The sequence below is a fragment of the Artemia franciscana genome, chromosome 16 (assembly GCF_032884065.1).
Source record: "Artemia franciscana chromosome 16, ASM3288406v1, whole genome shotgun sequence".
Lineage (NCBI taxonomy): Eukaryota > Metazoa > Arthropoda > Branchiopoda > Anostraca > Artemiidae > Artemia > Artemia franciscana.
This window is the reverse complement of record NC_088878.1, coordinates 2,568,858-2,592,200: the sequence shown is the minus strand read 5'-3', so window position 1 is coordinate 2,592,200 and position 23,343 is coordinate 2,568,858. Positions and strand designations below refer to the sequence as shown.

At 33.6% G+C, this 23,343-nt stretch overlaps 1 protein-coding gene across 3 annotated transcripts in view; it reads left to right on the top strand.

Moving 5' to 3' along the window:
* LOC136036898 (protein tramtrack, alpha isoform-like) overlaps positions 1 to 23,343 on the top strand; it is a 96,034-nt gene that overhangs the window by 40,595 nt on the left and 32,096 nt on the right. For all 3 annotated transcript variants that reach the window (XM_065719275.1, XM_065719273.1, XM_065719274.1), the window contains exons 5-6: positions 14,071 to 14,134; positions 17,913 to 17,957. In XM_065719275.1, coding sequence (XP_065575347.1) covers positions 14,071 to 14,134; positions 17,913 to 17,957 — 109 coding nt within the window. The remainder of the gene's footprint in view (positions 1 to 14,070; positions 14,135 to 17,912; positions 17,958 to 23,343) is intronic.

The following is a 23,343-nucleotide window of genomic DNA, read 5'->3' as shown; positions in this document are numbered from 1 at the left end:
AATTTCCATAATTTGCTTGTACAAATCACCCCCAAATCTTATATAAGTATTGTATAAAACAAATTCCAATAACTCAAAAATCATATCCAAGCTGTAACATCTCAAGTTAACTGTAGTATTAAAGCAGTTTGTCCATATAGCTTTTTTATTATAAATGTCTATTTTTAAGAACCTTTTACTAGATAAGAGGAAAGATTTCTTTATAACAGTTTTAAAATTATCAAACACTAAATTAAGTGATAAATTAGTATACATTGTCGCAAAATCGAAAGACTCAATTCTTTTAGCTGAAACCATTGTTAAAGAATCTATCACCTGCAGTGAATTATCAACACTCCAATATGGATTAAAATTCGAAAATTTTTTAATACCAGAACAATAGGTTTTAAGTTTATTTACAATTTCCTTTAAAATTAAAGATAGGTCAGTAGCTGCAATGCGGGTTGGACATTTAGCTGCTCCAGCAATAAACCGTGGTTTAGGGGGATTCTTATGAAATTTTACAGTCCAATATAGGAAAGGGAACTTTTTATCATTGTCATTTATTTTAATATTAAAATTTTCAAAAAGTATTTCTTCAGTCTTTTCAATTAAATTCTCATCCTCTATATTTACCTTTTCGTAAACATTAGTTGTGCATAACTCCCTTTTTAAGATATCACAATACAAATTCTGACAAATTATGGCAAAATTATTATTAGCTTTATCCACTGGCACAATTACAAATTCATTCTTTAGATTAGCAATTGCTTGTTTAATCTTCGCATTATAAAATAATGATTTGGTGTTACTATTTTTTAAGTTAGAATATATTTTATTTCTTACTCTACTAATAATTAAATTCTTCCAACTTTGAAAACTCTCGTTATTTTTATTCTCTTTCTTACACCACTTATCAATAAATAAATCAAAATCATTTTCCAAGCCATCAAGAACACTCGATGGTTTCAAATGATGAGAAAGACGGAAATTAGCCCCTTTATTCATTATAATTTGAAGATTATCTTGCTTTATTATTGACAAGTCCCCTGTTATAACATGTTTGTAAGTAGGATTTACAAATGGGCCAAGTTGCTTACAATTACAAACCGGTTTCCAATTTATATCACTATCTAGTTTTTTTAGTATTAAATTATAATTAAAAATAATTTGCCCAATAGTTTTTGAAAATTTATAAGTTAAAACTGGACTATCATTATAATTTAAATTACTAGGAAGGGCCTGTTTCACATGCCGCTGATTTAAAATTTCTGGTAGATTAATATCTTCAATCTGCTTAAAAGTAAAATTAATAGGTAAATATAATCTGTTATCCTTATTACTAATCTAACTTTTTCTTTTTTGAAATAAATTTCGTTTTAGTTAGAATGCAAATTGTATCACATATTACTTTAAAATTATAATCAAGAGCTGTATTATTCTTAACAATCCAGAAAAGTTTGATTAAATTCCTCTTGGATAAATTATTTAGACACTTTATTACAGAAATCATACCCCTAGATTCAAGTAGCTGGCATAGATCTATAGAAAGCATATGTACATCTAATTCATTTTTTCTATTATTTTTCCTATGTCCTCTCGATCGTTTTTTACGTTTAGTAGGACAAGTAAAAGAAGGATGGTCCATAAAACCATCAATACATTTAACAACAACATGAGACATGTCACCATATTTTGCTACACGATCATTTAGCCCAAAAGGATAAGCTGTACCAAGAGTATGGATCCAGAAATCCTCCTGTTTACGTAGTCTATTATTCTTCTCTTCTTTATTTAAATTTTCTAATTCTAAATTTTCTAAAATTGTGACAGTTATATCTGATATGGAACATTTACCATTATTACAATGTTGAACTAGATAGTTATTAGTTTTTTCATTATTAAACTGTTGTCTTATGTCCAGAAAATCTTTTATATATATTATTAGTTGTTTCCCCCACATATTGTAGGCAGCATTTATTACATTCTAATAGGTAAATTACATTGGTTGTTCTACAATTAACATTACCACGTAACTTGCATGCAAAATTTTTATTATACAATGTACTTTTAACAGAAGTCCGTGGGACAAAATGATCTTGGCAAAGAAAACAACGACTTTTACACTTACTAACTTTCAAAAAATCGTTCCGAGTTCCGAGGCTAATATTTGTGTTTTGTTGCATAAAAAGTTATTGAAAATAAATCCAAAACAAACCAACATCCAAATCAAAATCCAACAATCAAAGTCCAAAAAACATGCCAAGGTCAATAGGTCAATAAATACATAAACAAAAAGATGAAAGAACATGAAATTTGCATAAGTGCCATCTCACAAATAATTAACAATATCAGGTTAAAAACCTGGACCAGGGTAAAGGTCTGTCGGGGAGAAAACTAAAAAAAAAAATTTCCTCCACCAGCACTGGATCCAACCTGGAATAATATAATGAAAAGAGAAATCACCAATGCTACAGAACAACCACAAAAAAAAAAAAAAAAAAGAGACAGAAGGAGAAAAGGAAGACTGTTTTCCTAAATTAGTGATTAATATAGACCAGCACTTGAATGAGGCCTTATCCCTACTCATCCATACAATTACATAGGTCAAACAGCATAGCCACACACAATCAACCATAAAGAATAATCCATGGACAGGCAGTCATGTCGCCAATAAGTATAAGTCGTCATTTACCAAACAATAGAAAAAATAATATAGACAAATAATTCAGAGGCAACACCCAACATAAGGGCTCATCAGGAGAATACACTGGCCTATATAGGGTTTCGCCACTCTAAATTCTCTACCCAGCACAGTGTTGTGGCTACCACAGAATATCCATGGCATCCCCGCGTCAGGTATCACCCCCAAAATACATGCCTATGAAAAAAAACCAGCAAATGTAAAACAACCAAGTAAAACCAAAAACAAGCTTATCCTGTTAATATATCCCTCCTTTTAGCAACAATATGTAAACTAAATATTATAAATTTTACCAAATTACAAATATTAACACATTGCAAAAAACCTGAATGAACTAAACAATTATAGAATTCCTCTTTACCATGTGGCTAATTTTTTAGAAAATCCGCTCAATTAGAAACACAATTCAAAATAAATGGCGCTGTGATAACATTTCTCGAACCTCCGAAATTATTTAAAAATTTCTTTAAGTATTTCTAGATAATTCGTTTGATATTTATTTAAAAGTTTGTTATAATGAAAACTAAATTTTTTAAATTGCCAAGTTAATTTATTTGCAGAAAAACCTCTTGATATCAATTTTTGGCTTAAGATTTTACATCTATTTTTAAAATCAATATAATTACTACAAATCCTTGCATAACGAAGTAACTGTGAGAAAAACGCTGAATATGTGATATTTGAGTGTATATTACTTTCAGGGAATGGGAAACTAATCACTTCAAAATCAAAATCATCCGTTTTATTATACATTTTAAAACTTAATTTATTATTATCACAAATATTAATAGTTAAATCTAAGAAATGATCTTCATGACCAGCGCCATGACTAGGCTCAAGAATAAGCTCTGATGGATATATATTTTTAAAAATATCAATGAAATCCTTACAATTTAAGACCAAAATATCATCTAAATATCTTTTATTATTTGACAAAGCATGTTTTAAATTAATTGGATTATTCTTATCCATCATATATTTATATTCTAGGTGACTTAAAATCAAGTCAGCTATAAATGGGCTGGCAAATCCTGACTGTGCCCCCTCCTAATTAGTTGTCTGGCTTGGCTAGTACAATTCTTAGTTTCTTTATAAATCTCTCTACTCTTTTCTATACCTCTTAAATTCCTTCCTATTGATCAAACAATATTTATACGGATTTCTCGTGTATTTCTTCAAGAACAATACGATATTTTGAGAATTCTCATGGAATTTTGGCAAAGGAAAATCGTCTATTCACCCTTAGTTATTTTTACGCTCAGGTCCCTGGAACCTCGCCCTGGAACTGGGAACTCTTGCCCGTTTTCCCTATTTACATCGATCCTGTCTGCCTCTTAGGAAACTTGGGGCTAGGACTTTTTCTCCCTGGTGGTGATTAAAGGGATAGGGAATTATTGATCCATTAGAGAATATTTGATTTTGAAACTTTAGCTTTTGTGTTGGACACTTCTACGGCTATCGTGAATTTGAATGGCAACGGGAAGCTTTTTAATAAAAAATCAATAGTCATTATTTGTAAAATTAATAAGTAGACCGGGAACTTATGGAAATTTAAAAATTTTGATTTTTGTTGACAATTAAGAAAATTTAATAAAGGTTGAGTGTTACAAATTCATAATTATAGGCATATGATCCTCTAATTTAAAAGCACACATAATGGGAAATAAGATAAATTGTTCATGAACCTACAAGACCCCTCCTTCCCCTTCTTCTGATGCCAAAGAAATATACAGAAATATTCATTTAAAGTGGCCTAAGTTAGTCAACAATATTTGAATATTTATATTTCAATTTGAATATGACGGTTTCGATATTTCAATTATAAGTTGAAATTATGGGGAAAGGTCTTTTACAAGATAATTATTACTCGTAATACAATTATAATTGTTTTTCTAAGGTTTGATGTACATAAGGCATTGAATGTATTGAATGAAAATAAAACTTTTAAATTCATTCATTTAGAGTTTAAAACTAAGAACAGGTTTGTGGTGTGAGCTTTTGTTTAATTTCAATAATGATATATGTTCTCATATAGACACACACACACACATATATATATATATATATATATATATATATATATATATATATAAATATATATATATATAAATATATATATATATATATATATATATATATATATATATATATAGCTATATATATATACATATATATACATATATATATATATATATATATATATATATATATATATATATATATATATATATATGTATATATAGCTATATATATATATATATATATATATATATATATATATATATATATATATATATATATATATAGCTATATATATATAGCTACATATACATATATATATATATATATATATATATATATATATATATATATATATATATATATATATATATATATATATATATATATATATATATATATATATATATATATATATATATATATATATATATATATATATATATATATATATATAGCTTAAATATTAATATTTAAGTTAAGTTAATATTTAAGTTAATATTTAATTATATAGTTAATTTGATTATTTTAAGTAAAATATATATATATATATATATATATATATATATATATATATATATATATATATATATATATATTTTAAAACTAATATTCGTTCAGTTAAAAAACAATATCAAAAGTATTGTTTGTGAAGTTTGATATTTTAAGTTCCTGTACCGACGGAAAGCCTTAAAAAGAATGGTTATTTTATTTGGAAAGTTTGATGCTATTTAGATGTAAATTTCAAACTTCAAGTTTTGAAAATTTAAAAAACTGGGAATAGATTTACGGTTTTGGCTTTTGTAAAGTTTAAAACATTCTTTCTACTGTTTTTAGAATTTAATCTGTAAATGCTGGTGTATTTTAGGTGCCAACTTCACTGAATAAAACTAAAACTTTCAAATTTCTTCATTGAGAATCAAGCAGTTTATGGTAACTAGCTGTAAGGAGTGAGACGGACTAGTAGTAACCGAAACTCTAAAAAGTGGAGTCGATTCTACAAAAAATGGATTTTTATGCTGATTGCAAATATGCAAAATCCATTGGTTTAATGTTACTTATCAAAAGCTACGGTCCTGAAAAATATTGCCGAATTTTCCAAGAAGGGAGAAAAAAAAAAAACAAGAAGTCGAGTGATCTTTATGAAAAGAACCATCATATTAAGGACGTCAGAGAGCTCCATTGTAGAGGTTCCAAAAAAAGTGGTTTTAGCCAAAAGAAGTGGAATTTTTATTTTTCTCTGAAGAAAGATCACGGATGTGTTCTTTTTTTTTTTACCAGGGGTGATCGTAAGGGCCATATTCAGTATTTTGTCGGGGGGTGTTTTACAAAAGAATTTTTTTCGTGGGAGGGGGCTACACAAAAAAACGCAAAAAAGATTTGTTTATATTGATTTTGCTACATCTTTATAAGTTAGACAATCATTTGGGGGGGGAGGGGGTCAAAACTGTTAACCCACCTCCCCCTCTTGGATACGGCCTTGGTGATCGTATCGGACCAGTGTTACTCGCCAAAAAATAAAAGAGTGGCCACTCGAACACAAATCAAAAGTTCTAGTTTCTTTTTTAAGTAACAAACCACTGAAAACAAGCGTTTTCTACCGTTTTGTTACACAAAGCAGATCTGCCCAGCTTCAGGGGCAGTAGCTGCGCGGGGGCGCCCTTATATAAATTAATATTTAATCTTCCGTCATTTGGATATAGGGGTTTCGGGGTGATAACTTCCTTTTTGTTGTTCAAAATGATTTCTTTGCAGCATAAAGGGACTACATCATGCATTTTACGGCTACAAATGCTGGAGAGGAGGGGGGCATCTTGAATGTCTTCAGGGAATTTCCCAAGAGGGAAGAGGGCAAGTGTTAGCTGGAATTTGGTTTCTTAGACACGTTTTAACGAAAACATTCGGTTATCCTCTAAATAGTTCATGGCAACCAACTGTAAATAAGGAGTGACTAGCTGCTAGTAACCAAACTCTAAAAACAGTTTTAATAGCTTTAAAACGCTAAAGTTTTTTACTGTTTTAAAAAGTAGAGTTGAGGGAAAGAGTCAAACTTTAGCGTAAAGAGTGGGGCGTTGAGGAGGGAGCAGCCCCTTTCATATACGGAGTAATTTCTGTTCGTTTTAAGTTTTAATGTCGCCCCTTGCTTTCAGTCAGAAAAACTTGTTTTTTTTCAACAAAAGAAACTGACCTAAGAAAACTTGCCCATTTACGAAAAAGGGGAAACACTCCGAAAATGGCGAGTGATATTGCCGAAAATTAATCTATCAAATTCAGCATATCAGAAAACAATTGAAGAGGTTTCAAACCCTACAAAAATCTGTATCTTTTGGGGGAAGGGATAATGACGGATTTGTGTTTATTTGTTTGTTTGTTGTTTAATTTTCCTCAGTGGTGATCATATTGAACCAGTGATTCTAGAACATCAGGAGAAGGCTCCAAAGAAAAGATATAGAATATTTTATTGCCTTTCTAAGCGGAAAAAGGATTGTATCACATCAATGTAGTAGATCCAGCCGCTTTGTGGCAAAAATGACAGAGTGCCAAAGATTCGTCAAGCCCAAATTTTTTAGATGGCCAATTGATTTAAAAATTATTGGAAAACTATATGTTGAGTTTTCAATTTTCAGATACAATAATGCCGCGCTTTGGCGAATTCGTTCCCTGAGGTGCGCGTTGTACATACAAAATGAACGGTTTATATTAGCGTTTATCTTATAGCTTATAGGGATTTTATAGGTTTTGTAGCTAAGTGTATTAGCTTGGGTCTTGATGTAATTCCGTACAGTGGTGTGTAATTGCATTAAGTTATTATGAAGAAGGGCCGGTGGATTTATGTGTAGGAGGGAGGAATGTGCTTAAAGCCTCAAATAGCATGGTTGTATGCCCAACTTTCCTAACTACTTCATCAGCACTCAGATAAGTAAAAGAAGGTTGGGGGAGAGTGTGGGGCTAGAAACTAACCTCAAATGTCTCTTCATTCCTGGGAATATTTTTTGGACTACACCTGTAATGTAGGCGCGGGAGGAGGGGATGATACCACCCTTTTGATTCAGAAGCTTACCGACTCAAAGGTGAGAAGTAGGGAGGGGAACCATCAGTGCCGTCAGGAAATTACTCGAGGCGGGGAGAGGGAGACAAGTGCTATCAGGAGGTTTTTGCCGACATTTAAATGGTAATACGTATCATTTTGTATTTATATGCCTGTTTAAGGCCTTCTGGTTTATGGGGATAGCCTCCACTGACGTCCATGAGCACACCCTTAAATAGATATGTTCAAATGTGCCTTGAAAACGGGGGGAGTGGTGAACATATAACTAATTCCCAATTTTAAGACCCTCTTCTTATTAGGAGGGCACCTCCTATGAGGAGACTTCTAATAAATATTTGTATAGGTACATTTTCTCAGGGATAGCGATGAGCCTCAAAGCATTGTTTTACGATTATTAAACTTGAATGGGGTTTAAGGAGTCCTCGTTCACATTTTTACAAAGCCCTGGATCAAACAGCTCTTGGTAAAAAGCTGTAAGTTAAGAGTGACCCTTGTCATTAGAAAACGACACTTTAAAAGATGGATTTTTTATTGGTCTCTAATATATACAACAACGAATTCAATTATTCATGCTGTTTCTTAATATGCAAATGTATTATTTTTAAAGTTGCTCACTAAAACTATAGCACATGAAAATTTGCATCATTTTGGGAATAGGAATCAAACTCTTTCAAAGAATCAAACTCTTTCTCTTTTTGATGAAAACTCTTTCATCTTGATGGAAATCATCGAATGAAATTCCTGAGAGCGCTAGAGGCGCTATCTACAAAATTTCTCTCTTTTCACATCAAGTGGACGAATATTCAGATGATTATTGCTCTCCTTGATCCCCTTTCATTAGAAAAAAAAGTATATTTCAAATGAGTTTTAAGAATGAGTTTTGAATGAAAGTTTGAAAGTTTTGAATGAGTTTTTTTTCTTTTCTTTTTTTTATAGCACTACAAAATTTTAGCTCAAACATCGTGGGATTCAAGAGGAGATAGCCCCCCTCCCCATTTTTGAAAGGGTACCTGCTCGTTTTAAGTTTTAATGTGACTCTTTACTTTCATTTGAGAAAACTTGTTTTTTTTTTTATTGCGAATTTAGGAACAGGCTTGTGTTTTGGGCTTTTGTTCAGGTAAGAGATTTTTTCTTCGTTACGATTCCCATAAGTAGGTTTCGCGTCATACATTAACGGAGCATAATATTGGAAGATGCACTATGATATGTCAAATAGTTCGTGGCAAAGAACTGTAAGTAAGGAGCGACCCGGCTCAATAACCGAAACTCTAAAAAATGGAATTTTGATACCAATAGGTACATCAAAAGAATTAGATTTTTATGGCGATTTCAAATATATAAAGTTTATCAAATTTAGTCTTACCCATAAAAAGTTACGAGCCGGAAAATATTTGCCTTATTTTTGAAAAAAGGGAGTATCCCTTAAAAAGCATAGAATCTTAATGAAAATAATACCATCAGATTCAGCGTATCAGAGGTTTCAAGCTCCTATCTTCAAATTTGTGGAACTTCGAATTTTTTCCAGAAGAAAGATCACGGAGGCGTATTTTTTTTCTTCTTCCCAGGTGTGACAGTATCGATCCAGTGGTTCTAGAATATCGCGAGAGGGCTCATTCGAATGGAAATTAAAAGCTCTAGTGCCCTTTTTAATTGACTTAAAAAATTGAAGGGCAACTAGGCTCTCTCCCATTTTCTTTTTTTTTCAGTCATCCGGCAAAAATTTTGACATGGCTATTTTGTTCAGATAGTCGAAAAATGTAATAACTATATCTTTGAGGATGACTTAACCCGCCACAGTCCCCGAGGGAAAGGCTACAAGTAGTTAATTTTGTCCATTGTTTACATATAATATTGGTCATTGAGAAATATGGAGACGCTTTCAGGGGGATTTTTTCTGGTGGTGGGGGGGGGGGGTGTCAGGGGAGAGTGTTACATAGGAGTAATTTTCACGGGGAAGGGAATTTTTCATGAAGGAGGCGCTGGATTTCCCAGCATTATTTAAAAAACAATCAGACATTAAATAAATTAAAAAAAAAAATTTCAACTGAAAGTAAGGAGCAACATTAAAACATAAAACAAACAGAAAATATTACATATATGAGGAAGGTTGCCTCTCCTCAGTAGCTTGCTCGCACGCTAAAGTTTTTTTTTTTACTTTTAAAAGAAGCTATTATTCTAATTAAACAGCCTTTGTGATTCAGGAGTCATTCTGAAATTATTGGAACAAAAATCAAACTAGGGTTATTATAACGCTATTGCTAGTTGAAACAAGAGCTAAGAGCTCATATGGCACTTGTGACGAGGCCGGACGAGCCAAGAGCTCATATGGTTTGATCTCTAGCAAAATTCTAAGAATCAATAGATTGATTTAAAATAAGAGCTCTGAGTCACGAGGTCCTTCTAAACATCACAATTCGTTAAGATCCGATCACCCACTCGTAAGTTATAAATACCTCATTTTTTCTACTATTTCCTCTCCCTTCAGCCCCCCAGATGGTCTAATCGGGGAAAACGATTTCATCAAGTCAATTTGTGCAGCTCCCGCACACGTCTACCAATTTCCATCGTCCTAGCACGTTCAGAAGCACCAAGCTCGCTGAAGCACTGAACCCCACCTCCTAACTCCCCAAAAGAGAGTGGATCCAGTACGGTTACGTCAATATCGTATCTACGACATTTGCTTATTCTACCCACCAAGCGTTTTCCAAGATTTCCGGTTTCCCCCTCCAACTCCCCCCTATGTTAACAGATCTGGTCGGGATTTGAAATAAGAGCTCTGAGACATGAGTTTCTTCTAAATATCAAATTTCATTAAGATCCGATTACCCGTTCTCAAGTTAAAGATTCCTCAGTTTTTTCAATTTTTCCAAATCAACACCCCCCCCCCCCCAGCTCCTCCAAAAAGAAACAGGTCTACTACTACTACTACTAATAACTCACTGCAGCACCAAGCCGCCTGAGGCCAACACAGCTACGCACGCTCCTCCTCCAACATAATCTATTTAAGGCCTCCCTCTTTGCACCCTCCCAGGAAGTTTCCATTTCCTTTAAATCTTTATTTATGACATCCTCCCAACGGACGACCTGCTTTCCGTGTAGCCCCAGACGGTTGGCCAAAAAGGACAATCTTCGGTAATCTGTCATCCTTCATCTGTAGAACGTGGCCTAGCCATCTCAACCTTTCTTTCATTATAGCCCTAGAAAGCGGGATTGAACCACATTTTTCGTACAGCCTACTGTTTGAGATACGGTCAGTCAGCCGGGTACCCAAAACAATCCGTAGGCAATTTCTCTGGAAAACATCTAGTAAGTTTTCATCTGCTTTTCGGAGCGCCCACGCTTCAGAACCATATTTGACCACTGTCATCACTGTAGCTTCCAATATTCTAATCCTGGTTTGCAGACTTATCTTTCTATTCTTCTAAACTTTTTTTAACTGTGAAAAAACACCCTGAGCCTTAGCTATTCTACTTTAACATCTTCACTGCTCCCACCATCTTTACTAATAATACCACCAAGGTAACTGAAGCTCCCAATCTGATCAATCTTTTCGTTACCTAATGTCACCTGTTCATCTTCACTTATTCCTAGCCTTAGTGACTTAGTCTTCTTAACATTAATTTCCAAGCCTATTTTAGAACCCTGAACTCGCAAAATCTCTAAAACTTCATTCATTTTGCTCACACTTTCATCTAATATGCCTAAATCATCAGCATAATCTAAGTCCAGGAGCGTTTTTCCTCCCCATTTGATTCCGTGGTCTCCAATTGCCTTTCCTGTGCTCCTTAAGACGAAGTCCATCAAAATGACCCATATAAAGGGGGATAGAATACAACCCTACTTAACTCCTTAACTGCTTAACTGCTTAACCTCATTTCCTACCTTAACCGCAGCGGTATTATTCTCGTACATAGCGCAAATCACTTTAATGTATTTTTCTGGTATACCATATAACGATAAGACCTTTGTTAACTCTCTTCTATCAACAGAATCGAAAGCTTGCTCATAATCGATAAAACTGAGGACCAAAGGTGTTTGACAACGAAGGGACTTCTCAATTATTAACCTAAGAGTGAGAACTTGGTCGACACATTCTCTACCTTTTCTAAAACCGCATTGTTCTTCCCTTCAAACTTCGTCTACAGCATCTCTCAGTCTAAAAAGTATCATATTACTCAGTAATTTGCTACCTACAGAGACCAGACTAATGCCTCGATAATTACGACACTCACTCTTGTCACCTTTCTTATACAGTGGTTTAATTAAGGTTTTCCTAAAATCATTGTGTACCCATTTTTCAAAAATCATGTTCATAATCTTCAGTAGCTTATTCCTAACCTCAGAGCCACCATATTTAAGAAACTCATTAATCATACTATCAGCACCTGGAGCCTTATTATTTTTTAATCCTTTTAGTACTGTCGCTAATTCTTCCTCATTAAACAAATCTTCCTTCACATCCAAGGTATCACAAACTTTTTCATTTTCATCTATATCTTTTCCTGCAAGTGTATCTCGGTTTAGCATATTCTCAAAATGTTCCACCCATCTTTCTTTAACTTTTTCCTTATCACTAATTGTGGCTCCATTTCTATCTTTAACTGGGACTAGTCCGGATTGGCTACTCGCTTTCAATTTATTAACATGCCAGTATAATATTTTACTATTATGCCGTCTAGCCGTATCTTCCAGATCTTCAGCAATTTTATCCATGGCCTCCACTTGACATCTCCTTAGTTCATATTTTAATGCTTTCTCCACTTTCCTTACATTCCTTTTGTTTTCATACGACCTATCATTCAGATAATGCTTATACAAACCCCTTCAACTTTCTATTAAACCTAAAGCTTTTTCACTAATATTCCTAGTTGCAGTCTTAGCACTCTTCCCCGTTCCAATTATGTCAATAGCGTATCTATAACTTGTGCTTATTCTTCCCATTAAGTTTCATCACGATCTCTCCACTCTAAGTGTTTTTCAAGATTTCTTTTTCCTCCCTCCAACCCCTTATGTCCCCGGATCCGATTTGAATTGAAAATGGAGCATCTGAGACATAAGATCCTTCTATACATCAAGTTTCATTAAGATCCGATCACCCATTCGTAAGATAAAGATACCTCAATTTTCACTTTTTCCATGAATTCCGGTTTGCCCCTCCAACTCCCCCCAATGTCACCGGATCTGGTTGGGATTGAAATGAGAGATCTGAGTTACGAGGTCCTTCTAAATATAAAATTTCATTAAGATAAACCAGCATTAGTTCTAAAACGTTCAGAAATGAAATTTAAAAAAAAAAAAAGTTTTTTAACTGAAAGTAAGTAGCGACGTTAAAACTTAAAACGAACAGAAATTATTCCGCATATGAAAGCGGCTGTCTCTTCCTCAACGCCCCGCTTTTTATGCTAAAGTTTGACTCTTTCTCACAACTCTACTTTTTGAAGCAATAAAAAACTTGAGGAGGGGATAGCCCCTGTCATATACGGAATAATTTCTGTTCCTTTTAAGTTTTAATGTCGCTTGTTGCTTTCAGTTAAAAGAAATTTTTCTATTTTATGCTTAATAGCTTGCCCGTTGTGCCTTGCTCTGACGTCAAAAGACAAGAAATTCAAGGAAAACTCCCCACAAATGAAAATTCTTCCTGAGGAAAATCGCCCGAAAATTATCCTCCGCGGGCCCCTCGAAAATTATCCCCGCGGATCCTCCCCCTCTTCCTAGCGAAAAATTATCCATGCATATTGATAACGATCGCTTTTTAAATTCAAATGTATTTGGAAAAATTTCCCCGAAAAATTACCCACTCTTCTCCTGGAAAATTCCTCGCTCCCTGTGGAAATTCCCACGTGACAATTTCCCTTCAATTGGGAATCAAGTCCATAACTATATTGTTTAAACAGATTTTTTTTTTTTTTTTTTTTTTTTAAGCTCTGTCGACTAAAGAAATAACCACGCTTATCTTCAAAGAAGGAGGCTGGTTTCACTAGAAATGCTGACAACGATCATTGTGTATGGGTTTCCTATGGATAGAAAGTTCAAGATTAGCTATATTTTTTAAAACTAAAACATCTAAGAAAGGAAGCTTCCCTCCACCTCCAACGTAAATTTAAGATTTGAATCAAAAGTTTTAAATGTGCCAAAAAATAATTAAGAAAATCATGCCCATGTTCCCTAAGAGACAAAATATTGTCAGCAAAATGGAAGCAGAATTAGTGTTTTAAGATAAAGCATAATTCAAGGTTTTAAAACGTATTTATTGGTTATGGTTATATATGGTTGTATCGTCTTAGCTGAGCTCGACATTTAATCAGACTGTATCTTATAGGAGATGGGTGTGAAGAAGGAATGGACCCCTCCAATTGAAATACAAGCTGGATCATCAAAAGAGGGTGAGTGTCTCCATAGAATGATAAATAACTATGAAAGATTTTTGGCCAGTTGAGAAGCTGGGTCAGAATCTCTCATTTAAGTCAGTGGTTTGCAACCGGTTTTTGGCCCTGCCTCACCAAGGCATTACTAAAATTCTGACCCCATCCTCACGATATTTAGTTTTCTTATTCAAAATTTGCGTGTTTTGGTACTATAAAATATGCGGCTCCTGACAAAGTTTCACATAAATGAAGTTTAAAAGGCCTTAACTTGGTATTTATTTATTTTTTGGATCGTCCTCTTGGCATATTTTATGCTAATGAAAATATTTTCTGTATAAAACACCGTTTGTACCATGTTTGACGTTATTGCAAAACTATCCTGTACATTTTTTGTTTTTTAAATGCATTTGAATGTGAAGTCATGGACATGCATTTTATTTTCAAAATTAAGACTCTAAAGTGTAGTCAGCCAAAGGGGGAACGTTCTGTACCGGTGGGACCTGCACCCCACCTTGGGAGTTATGGATTTAAATCATATAAATGAAATTCCTTAATGGAAAGTCGAAACTGCTCATCCTAGACCTCGGTTTTCTAGGTCGAAACTCCCCCTCTCCTCAGCCGAAATTAAGTTTCTTGAAGTTCTTGTCAAAACTAGGATAAGGCTGTATAATTCAAGCATCCACTGACATTTTCACCGTCATTTTCACTTGATTTGGGAAAATTGGCTCCAACTTTACCCCTCCTTCCCAGTTTTTTGGCGAAATTATGCCACTGATTACATATGATTTTAGGTGAATATATATTCAAAAATATGATAAATCCTAAATTATGTAAATAATTTTGCAGTTAGAATATATTGTTGCTGTCACGCTTAAAGGTCGTATCTGATATTTTATACTTCTGACATAGTTGTCTAAAACTGTTTACTAAGCTATTCTTAATGGGAAGATCTTTACGTTTTATCATCCTTTGATCTTCCTTCTCTAATTTACCATGCTGACCCGCCCCCCTCGTTGAGAACAGCTTAGTGATTTGTGCTTGGTCATTTTTTAGTAATTTGAAAAACTCAAATGTAATCTTGCAGCGTGACAACAATGAATTGGGAACTTGTAATTCATTTGACTCAAAAATCGAGTCAAACATTGTATCTTATGTAGGCTACAGCATGTAATTGAGCTATCAATAGAGGGCTTCTTATTGGGGAAGGACATCTGGAATGGGCGTGAGACTTTTTTGGTGTTGTTTTTCATTGGTATGCGATGCGTTCATATTTGCTACGAAGATAAGTGGTGTTTTTCGCCGATTGTTTTCTTTTATTGTGATTTTTTTTCTTTTTGTTAGTTATTCTTCTATTTTGTAAATTGTTTATTGATGGTGGTTGATGAATGATAAAGATATTAAAATAGATAGCGATAGTTACAGCTCTGGTCGCTATAAAGACAGCAATGTTAGTTAAAGTGATTAGGAAAATCTCACCATCGTCAATTGAAGGAGTGGCAGTCAATTCTCTTAAAGCGCATCACGAAAAAGATATAAAATTGGGATTATTAAGTAAAAACAGAATATGACAGTTGGACACTCCCACTGTCCTAGTTTAACACTCCTGCTGTTAATTTTACCACTGCTCTATTAAAATATTCTTCTTTTACTCCCATAGACATTGCTACCATCCCCGTACTTGTTGGGCCATCCATGACACAGCTTCGGTTGCAGGTATATTGTCGCAAAAATTGACACACATATTTACCACGAAAAAAAAAAGGAGCAGTTGTGTCTCGGGCCTTAGTTTAGCAAACTGGCATGTGACCACGTTTTTGCCGACTATTGTACCGGAAATTTTAATTATTTTTGTCAGTTTTTCTCAAGAGGCTAAAAACTGTTTCTATTTTTAAATTGTTTTGCTTTCAGAAAATATTTAATGTTCTTGGATCAGATTTTTGTTCTTGATGAAAAGGAGAGAAATGATCTATCTTATATATTTGTTTCGCTTTAAGAAATCATTTATGATTCGCAAGCCCAATGCGTTTTTGTCCCTTTCTTTATAAACTATTTCACTTTTCAAGCCTCTGTTATTTTCTATATGGAGTAAAATGTACTGTGCATGTGTCAATGATAAGCTGACTTTTTGCCAGGACAGACATTTTTTTTTTGTAAAACGGGATGCTCAAAGAAGAAATTCTGTTTGACAACCCTATTAAGCAGCATATTAAACAAGATGGACGAGTTTTAACTTTTTAGTACTTATTTCCAAAATTTAGTATTTAACATGTTATTCAGTGAGTCAGCATAAAAAAACAATCAAAATTAGCATTATTCGTGAAATTCCTAGATCGAAAGTTGCTTTAAGATGTTTTGATTTTGAATGAATGCGGCCGTTTTGGCTTATACAATACTGCGCTTGTTCAGCTCTTTAATGTCTATAGCCTCTCCCCCTCTTTTTCTTTCTTATTCTACGAATTACGCTTTTTAAGATCCTAGTTGTGCTTTTTGCTTTAAGAAAAAAAATTTTTTGACACTTCACTATGCTCAAAATGCAATTTACCTATAATTTTGCTCTTTTGATGTTCAGTTACGTACGACGTCGCTGAAAGAGAAATTTCCTAAATCCCCGTTCACAATGAGATTTTGCTAGTACCTAGATTTAACTAGCGCTAATTTGAGCCAATTCATAAAATTTCTGATTGGCTGAAAGAGTATGAACAATTTTGATTGGCACGAATTAGTGCTAGTTAAATCTTGGTACTGGTAAAATCTCATTGTGACTGGGTCTATACTAACCTCAGTGAATCATTACCCTTTTACTATAGGAACAAACATAGAACAAAAAAGAAAATTAAGCAGTCGTATGTAAAATGAAATCGTAAGCTTTCTTATGTGTCAGTGGGAAATAACTCAGAAACTTAAAAAAAAAACGAAAATAACATTGACTATTAAAAATAAAGATTTCGTAGAGAGAAGGGGTAAGGCCTCGAAGGTATCCCCGTTTGTGTAGGCTATGTCAATCATATTAAAGTAATTAACGCGTAGAAAACCTAAATTATTTCAACTATTATCGTTTAGGTGACGTACATTTATTTAACTAAGCCATGATTGTGATTTTATGGATGTGTTCTTTTTTCGGTCATTTGGGTTATTTCAAATTTTATAGTGTTATTATCACTTAGTTCAGTTCACTTGATTTTTTTTTAGTTAAGTTCACTTTATTTATAAATCATGTACATTTAACTAATATGCAAGTACCCGCCCAAAGAAAAATACAAAAAAGTGCTTGCGACTGGGAGGCTACATAAAACTCATTTTCTAACTCATAATTCACTACAAACGAAACAAAAACAATAACTAATAACAACCAATCTCTCATCAACTCATCAATAATATAACCAATCTCATAATAATTAACAGAAAAGGGCGAAAAAAAGAAAAATAAATAAATAAAAGAACTATGAACCTTGGCCTAGCAAATACCTTTTCAATTTGTTTTTAAATAACCCCAGGTGTTCAGCCGCCTGAATGCTCTCTGGAACAGGTTCCACACATTAGGCCCCGAAAATCTAGTTGGGAAGCCGACCCTGACTCCACTTCAGTGCGGGATCACGAAATCACTAGCGTGACGCGTTTCATAATGATGCAAAGATCTATTTTCACTAAAGTAATCTAAAAAAACCTCGGGACTTACATTATTCCAACATTGATAAGTTGTTAAAATTGGTTATATTTAACTGATTGAATTGCTCATTCAGCTTAACTTATTTAATTGCTTATTTAGTGGTATTTACTTTTTATCTGTCTCTTGCAGACTCACATGGTACAAATCATAGTGGGGATATCAACGGAGACGAAAGTAAGTCTTCTCTTTTTTATGAGTACCTAGACGCATCTCACTGTAAATAGCTTCCTCTTCTCTCGTTTTCTGTTCTTCCTCTGTTGTCTGTCCTTTTTACATATTACCAGTAATTTTTAATCCTCCAAATAAATAAATAAAAAATCATCTTTTCCGGGGGATTTTAGCCTGAAAACTGGTCATTTGGCTTTGAATATCTCTTGTCCACTTCTAGAAACAAAAATTAGTTTTGTGTATTCTATTTCGGTTTTTAAATTTTCTCAAACAGTTTTTAGAATTAAGAACAGTTCTAAAGAATTCCTCCATTTAACTTATTTAAGCATTGGATTGCCTCCAACCTCAAATATGCAACTATCAATACTAAAATTCTGTGATGTGGTAGATGTGGACAGGTAAAGATGCACTCAGAGCTGACCCGTTGTTTGAGTCGAGGGGTCTAGAGGAATGATGTGACTACTGCATAATCGGTGTAAGAGACTGTCGGGTAACGTTAAAAAAAGAAAAAAAGAAACAGCACTGGACTTCTTATCCAGCAGGACTGATCACGTTTCATGGTCCTTCGGCCAGGAAGTGTAATAGGGGACTGGGACCAGCCATCCAGTGCTTTTGCACACTTTTCCTGTTTAGCTTCCTCAGGTTTTTCCAGGTACCCATTTAGAGCTGTGTTGACTCTGGCTGAATTTATAGAGTCACGCCGCCCCTAACCAAATAATCGGTACCAGGACTCCTAGCCCTTAGTAAATAGGATTGCATGTTCAGCTCGCTAATCAATTGGCTAAGACACCTAAGGCAAATAAAGTTAATGATTTTTAATTAATCAGCTTGCATGTATATTATTCAAAACCAATAAGAGATTACTCTCACTCTCTTGTTACGTCTAGGCACGTAAGTCCAAGCTGTAAGGAATGTGAGGGGCTATGATCGAGCTCAGGATTTTTGTATCAACTCTATGACAGGCAGAGGAAAAAAGACTGTCCTACAACTGTTTCCATCATCCCCAAATTTGTCAGAGCTTTCCGGAGTTTCCACGAAAGAAAATAGAATTCTCTGAACTATGCCCCAATGGTAATAAAGTAAATGAAAGTTGACACAAAGCAGAAATTGTCAATTTTCCTTAATGCTAATTTCTGTGAAGCCTTGGTAGAACCTATTTTTCTTATGTGTAAATCTGGGGGACCCCGGAGGAAACACTGTTTTAGGCAAAGGTAGCGTCTATGGTGCTATTAGGTTTCTGTTATTGCTGCAAACAAGGAAGATAAACATACCAAAAAAATAGCTTACTTTTTAGGTAGGTAGGTATGCGTTTATTTAAACCAAAAAATTACTAAAATTCTACTACAATCAACATTATGCTGCTCGGTTTAGTCACCTAAAATGAATGTTAAGCAGCGAAACAACAACACATAAATGATAACTTATTCATTCAAGTTATCATTTATCAATTGTTTCTTTTATAAATTTTATTACTATTTACTTTACTTTCATTCACTATTACTTTTAGTACTATTGGATTACTTTTTTATTACTTTTATTATTACTTATCAATTATTGTTCCAGTAGGGTTTGTTTTTGCCGTCCTTAAAAAAGAAAATTGTTAATGAAATTCCGTAAAAGTTCAGAGCGATGGGGGAGACAATTGTTTTTTATTGCAAAATTTTTGATAGCAACACAATATGATTGCAAAATCCAAAAATTCGGGGAATTAAAATAAGGCTTGCAAATTTCCTTATTTAGGGAATAATTCTGGTTGACTTTTGAGTTTACAGTTTTAGAGTTAATTTTTGCGCTTGTTTCGAAGTTTTGTATCAGGTGATGCGCTTCTGTGAACTGTTGGATGAATCTGTTCAATATTTTAATTTAGTGACAGAAAATCATTTAGTAAATAGTGGGCCGACGGGAACATGCAATGTTCCATTTTAATTAATCAATTAATTTTAATTAGTTATTTTTTTTAAAGTTTTACTTTTGTACTTAGGTTGAAAGCGCTTTCTTTTGATTTGACGCTATTTCGCGAATTTTGTCCGGTTCTTCGACTAAGCAGCTAGGCTAAATAAGGAAACCTAAAGACTGTTAAACCATCTCAAATTCGTTTTTCACTTATTAAAAGTAAAATCAAAGGCCCTAAGAATTTATGTGAAAAAAAAACTGTATGTTAAGCAATCGGTTACCAGAGTTAAACAGGAACATTAAAAACAGGAAAAAAAACAAGGTAATTTTCCGATTAACAAAATGTTGAGACATGTCATGTCATTAGAATCAGAATTTCATCCTGGATGCAAACTCCCCCCCCTCCCCTTGATAAAAGTTAATATATAACCATTAGGGAGTGGAGTAAAATAAATCTGCGGCATAAATGAATATTTCGTTCGGATTTAGGATGAAATTTTGATTCTAAAGGCATGTCTATTTCTTAATGAATGATAAAATCCGATAATGTTTAAGTTTTCATGTGTAGTGACAACTGAAAAAAAATTGGCAGACGAATTGTAAATGTAATTAATGAATGATAAAACCGATAATATTGGTCACCTGCAATGAAAACTGAAAAATGTTGCAGAAAAACTGTAAATGTAAAAACTGCAATTATATTCATTATCGAACACCGGTTGAAAACTTGTTAGCCTGAAAATATTTACATAAATTTTGAAGAAATACCTCCCAGAAAAAGGGAAGGGTATTGATAAAACTTACACTACGGTATACAATGTATTAAAAACCAATATGTTGATAAGTTCTTTCCCACAATACCTCAAGAGTGAAAGGGCTTATTAATGTACATCTGCTTTAAACAATGGAATTTTCAGTTCAAATGATTTGAAAGGTATTTAGTAATTGCAGTTACAAAATGGCTGTGTTTGTTGCACTCTATACTACTTTCAGTAAAGCAATTCTTAAATTTGATGTTAATAGGGGGAAGCGGGATAATTTCTGTTCGCTTCAAGTTTGATTTCACTCTTTACTTTTATTTGGTATTATTTGTACCTGGGTGCTATAGGTTTTCTCCCTTTTCCTTCAATTCCTCTTTTCTTTTCCCTTTCATACGCTCGCTCAATCAAAAAAGGGAGGGGGTTGGAGGGAGATTTATATGCAGGACAGCTTATGTTTGTTTTAAGTTATGGTTTTCTTTAGTCTTATTCAGAAAGGACTTTTGTTTACAACTGGAGATAAAAATTTTTGTGTCTTTTCCCTCGATAACCTTGGTTATTTTCCTTTTTCTCTTGTTCAGTTTAAGAATCAATCGCAAACTATATTTTGTTTAAAGGCTTACGTTGAAGATGATTTGAACATAATTATGGTTAAGAAGCATATTTAGTCTTTATAATTCTATCTATATATATATATATATATATATATATATATATATATATATATATATATATATATATATATATATATATATATATATATATATATATATATATTACTTATTTTGCTATTATCAGTCATTAAACTTGGTGGTGTTGTCACATCGGTGATGGTTATTGGTGTTGCTTGGAGTTGCACATCTGCTATGGTTTTTAATTCTGGTGACGAATCAACCTAACCACTCTGTAGTGTTTTGTTTCTAATATAAGGATTAATTTTAATAGGGATTTGGTATGCTTGTGCTTCTATGGTTTTGAATCAAAATGTTCTTGTAACACATTTTCCTAACCACTAAGTCTCAGCCAAGTATGTAAAATGGATTTCCCTGGTCTAACTGCACCTTCCAGTATCAGCTTCTTTGTTCTTGGTTTCATCTTTGCCACACAGTTTCCTCTGCTACCACGGGGGGGGGGGGGGGTTAAGACACTTAAAGTTTAGACCCCCTAAGAACACGAGGAGTATTTGGTATCTTGCTCTAAATTATAGGGATTAGAACAGTTATTCAAATATTTTGGGGGGTTAGGGCATGCCTTATATAAGTACCTCTAACCTTCTCTCCATGATGGTATTTCTGTCAATAAAAATACTTAAATCTACTCCCATAAAGAAAGTCCACACAATAATCTCTCTAAAACGACCTCGATAGTCCCCTTCAAAAAATGACTTTCCCCTTAAGAGATCCCTATGTTTAAAAGTAAAGGTATTAGTGTGGAAATATTTAATTTGTACTGAAATATCCTTAAAGTAGCCAAAAACTAGGAAAAGACCAACCAGCGGAAAACTTTTTAAAATCCCTTAGAAAAGCGTAGTTTAAGAACCAATTTTGAGCTTTACAGTTGATTTTATTTCTTGAAAAGGGCCCCTTTAGCACCCTAGTGGGTGCGCTCCTGAATACTTGCAAAGATAGCTAATGTGGGCTAAGTTCTCGTAAAAGGGTATCTATTTCAATTTAAAAAAAATATGTGAGTTTCCGCCTTTTTGATAAAATTTAGACCTATCTTGTCAGAAACAGAACTATAAACTTGCTTATGCATGTAGGTGACATGACATGTAAAAAAAACCTTGAAAAAACCAGTAAATTAGAAAGACCAGTGGGACTGGGCGTGTTTGGCTTAAGAAAATGGGGTGTAAAAGTAAAAAAAAAAAAAAAAAAAAAAAAAAAAAAAAAAAAAAAAAAAAAAAAATCAAATAACGCCTTTTGAGCCGCAGTTGTTTTGTTTTTTGTCTTATGCGCAGGACATTTAGTTTTATGCTGTACATGAACGTATGGCAATACAGGCTATAATCCATAATACAACATAAAATATCGCGTAACGCCCTAAAGTGTAACGTTATTACGCCAAAAAAATTTCACATAATGCCTTTTGAATTGCCACAGCCAAGTTTCAACTATAGCAAGGCATTGTTATATTGGGTACTATAGAAAATGGGCTTGATTAACCTTAAGTCTGAAATAAGGGACCAGGGCAGATCCCCAATTATTTACTGTTTCTTAATTTCGGACGCTTAGAGATAAAAATTTACAAAACCAATTTGACATTGGGCGTCTCAATTGGATCTTGGGTTACCACAAAACGTTTATTAAACAAATATTTAAATAGCTTTAAGTTAAAAACCTTCAACGTTAGTGACTGAAATAGTTAAAAACCAACCAGTCGATAGTAAGAAACACTGAATACAGTCAAGAGAATTCGCTCGAAGAAAAATTAAACGAAAAGTTTGATTTTATTTAGTGTTAAAAATACTACAAATGTCTTGCTTTCTGAAGAGAGATGGCTATATTAATGAGAATTGAATTCCTCCCTCCCCTCCGCCTCCCAACAAAAGCCTACTTTAAATGTCCTTTTGAATTAACTAATTTATTTTTTGAAAAATAGAAGAAAAACGCTGAGCCTCTAAGAAAAAAAGTGCATATGCTCTATTAGACGGAGAGAAGCAGATATATAAGAGTTGCCTGAAGTTTACAGAAGCTTTTGCAAATTTGGAGGGGGCTTAACGTCTGGAAACAAAGGTTTGGGAA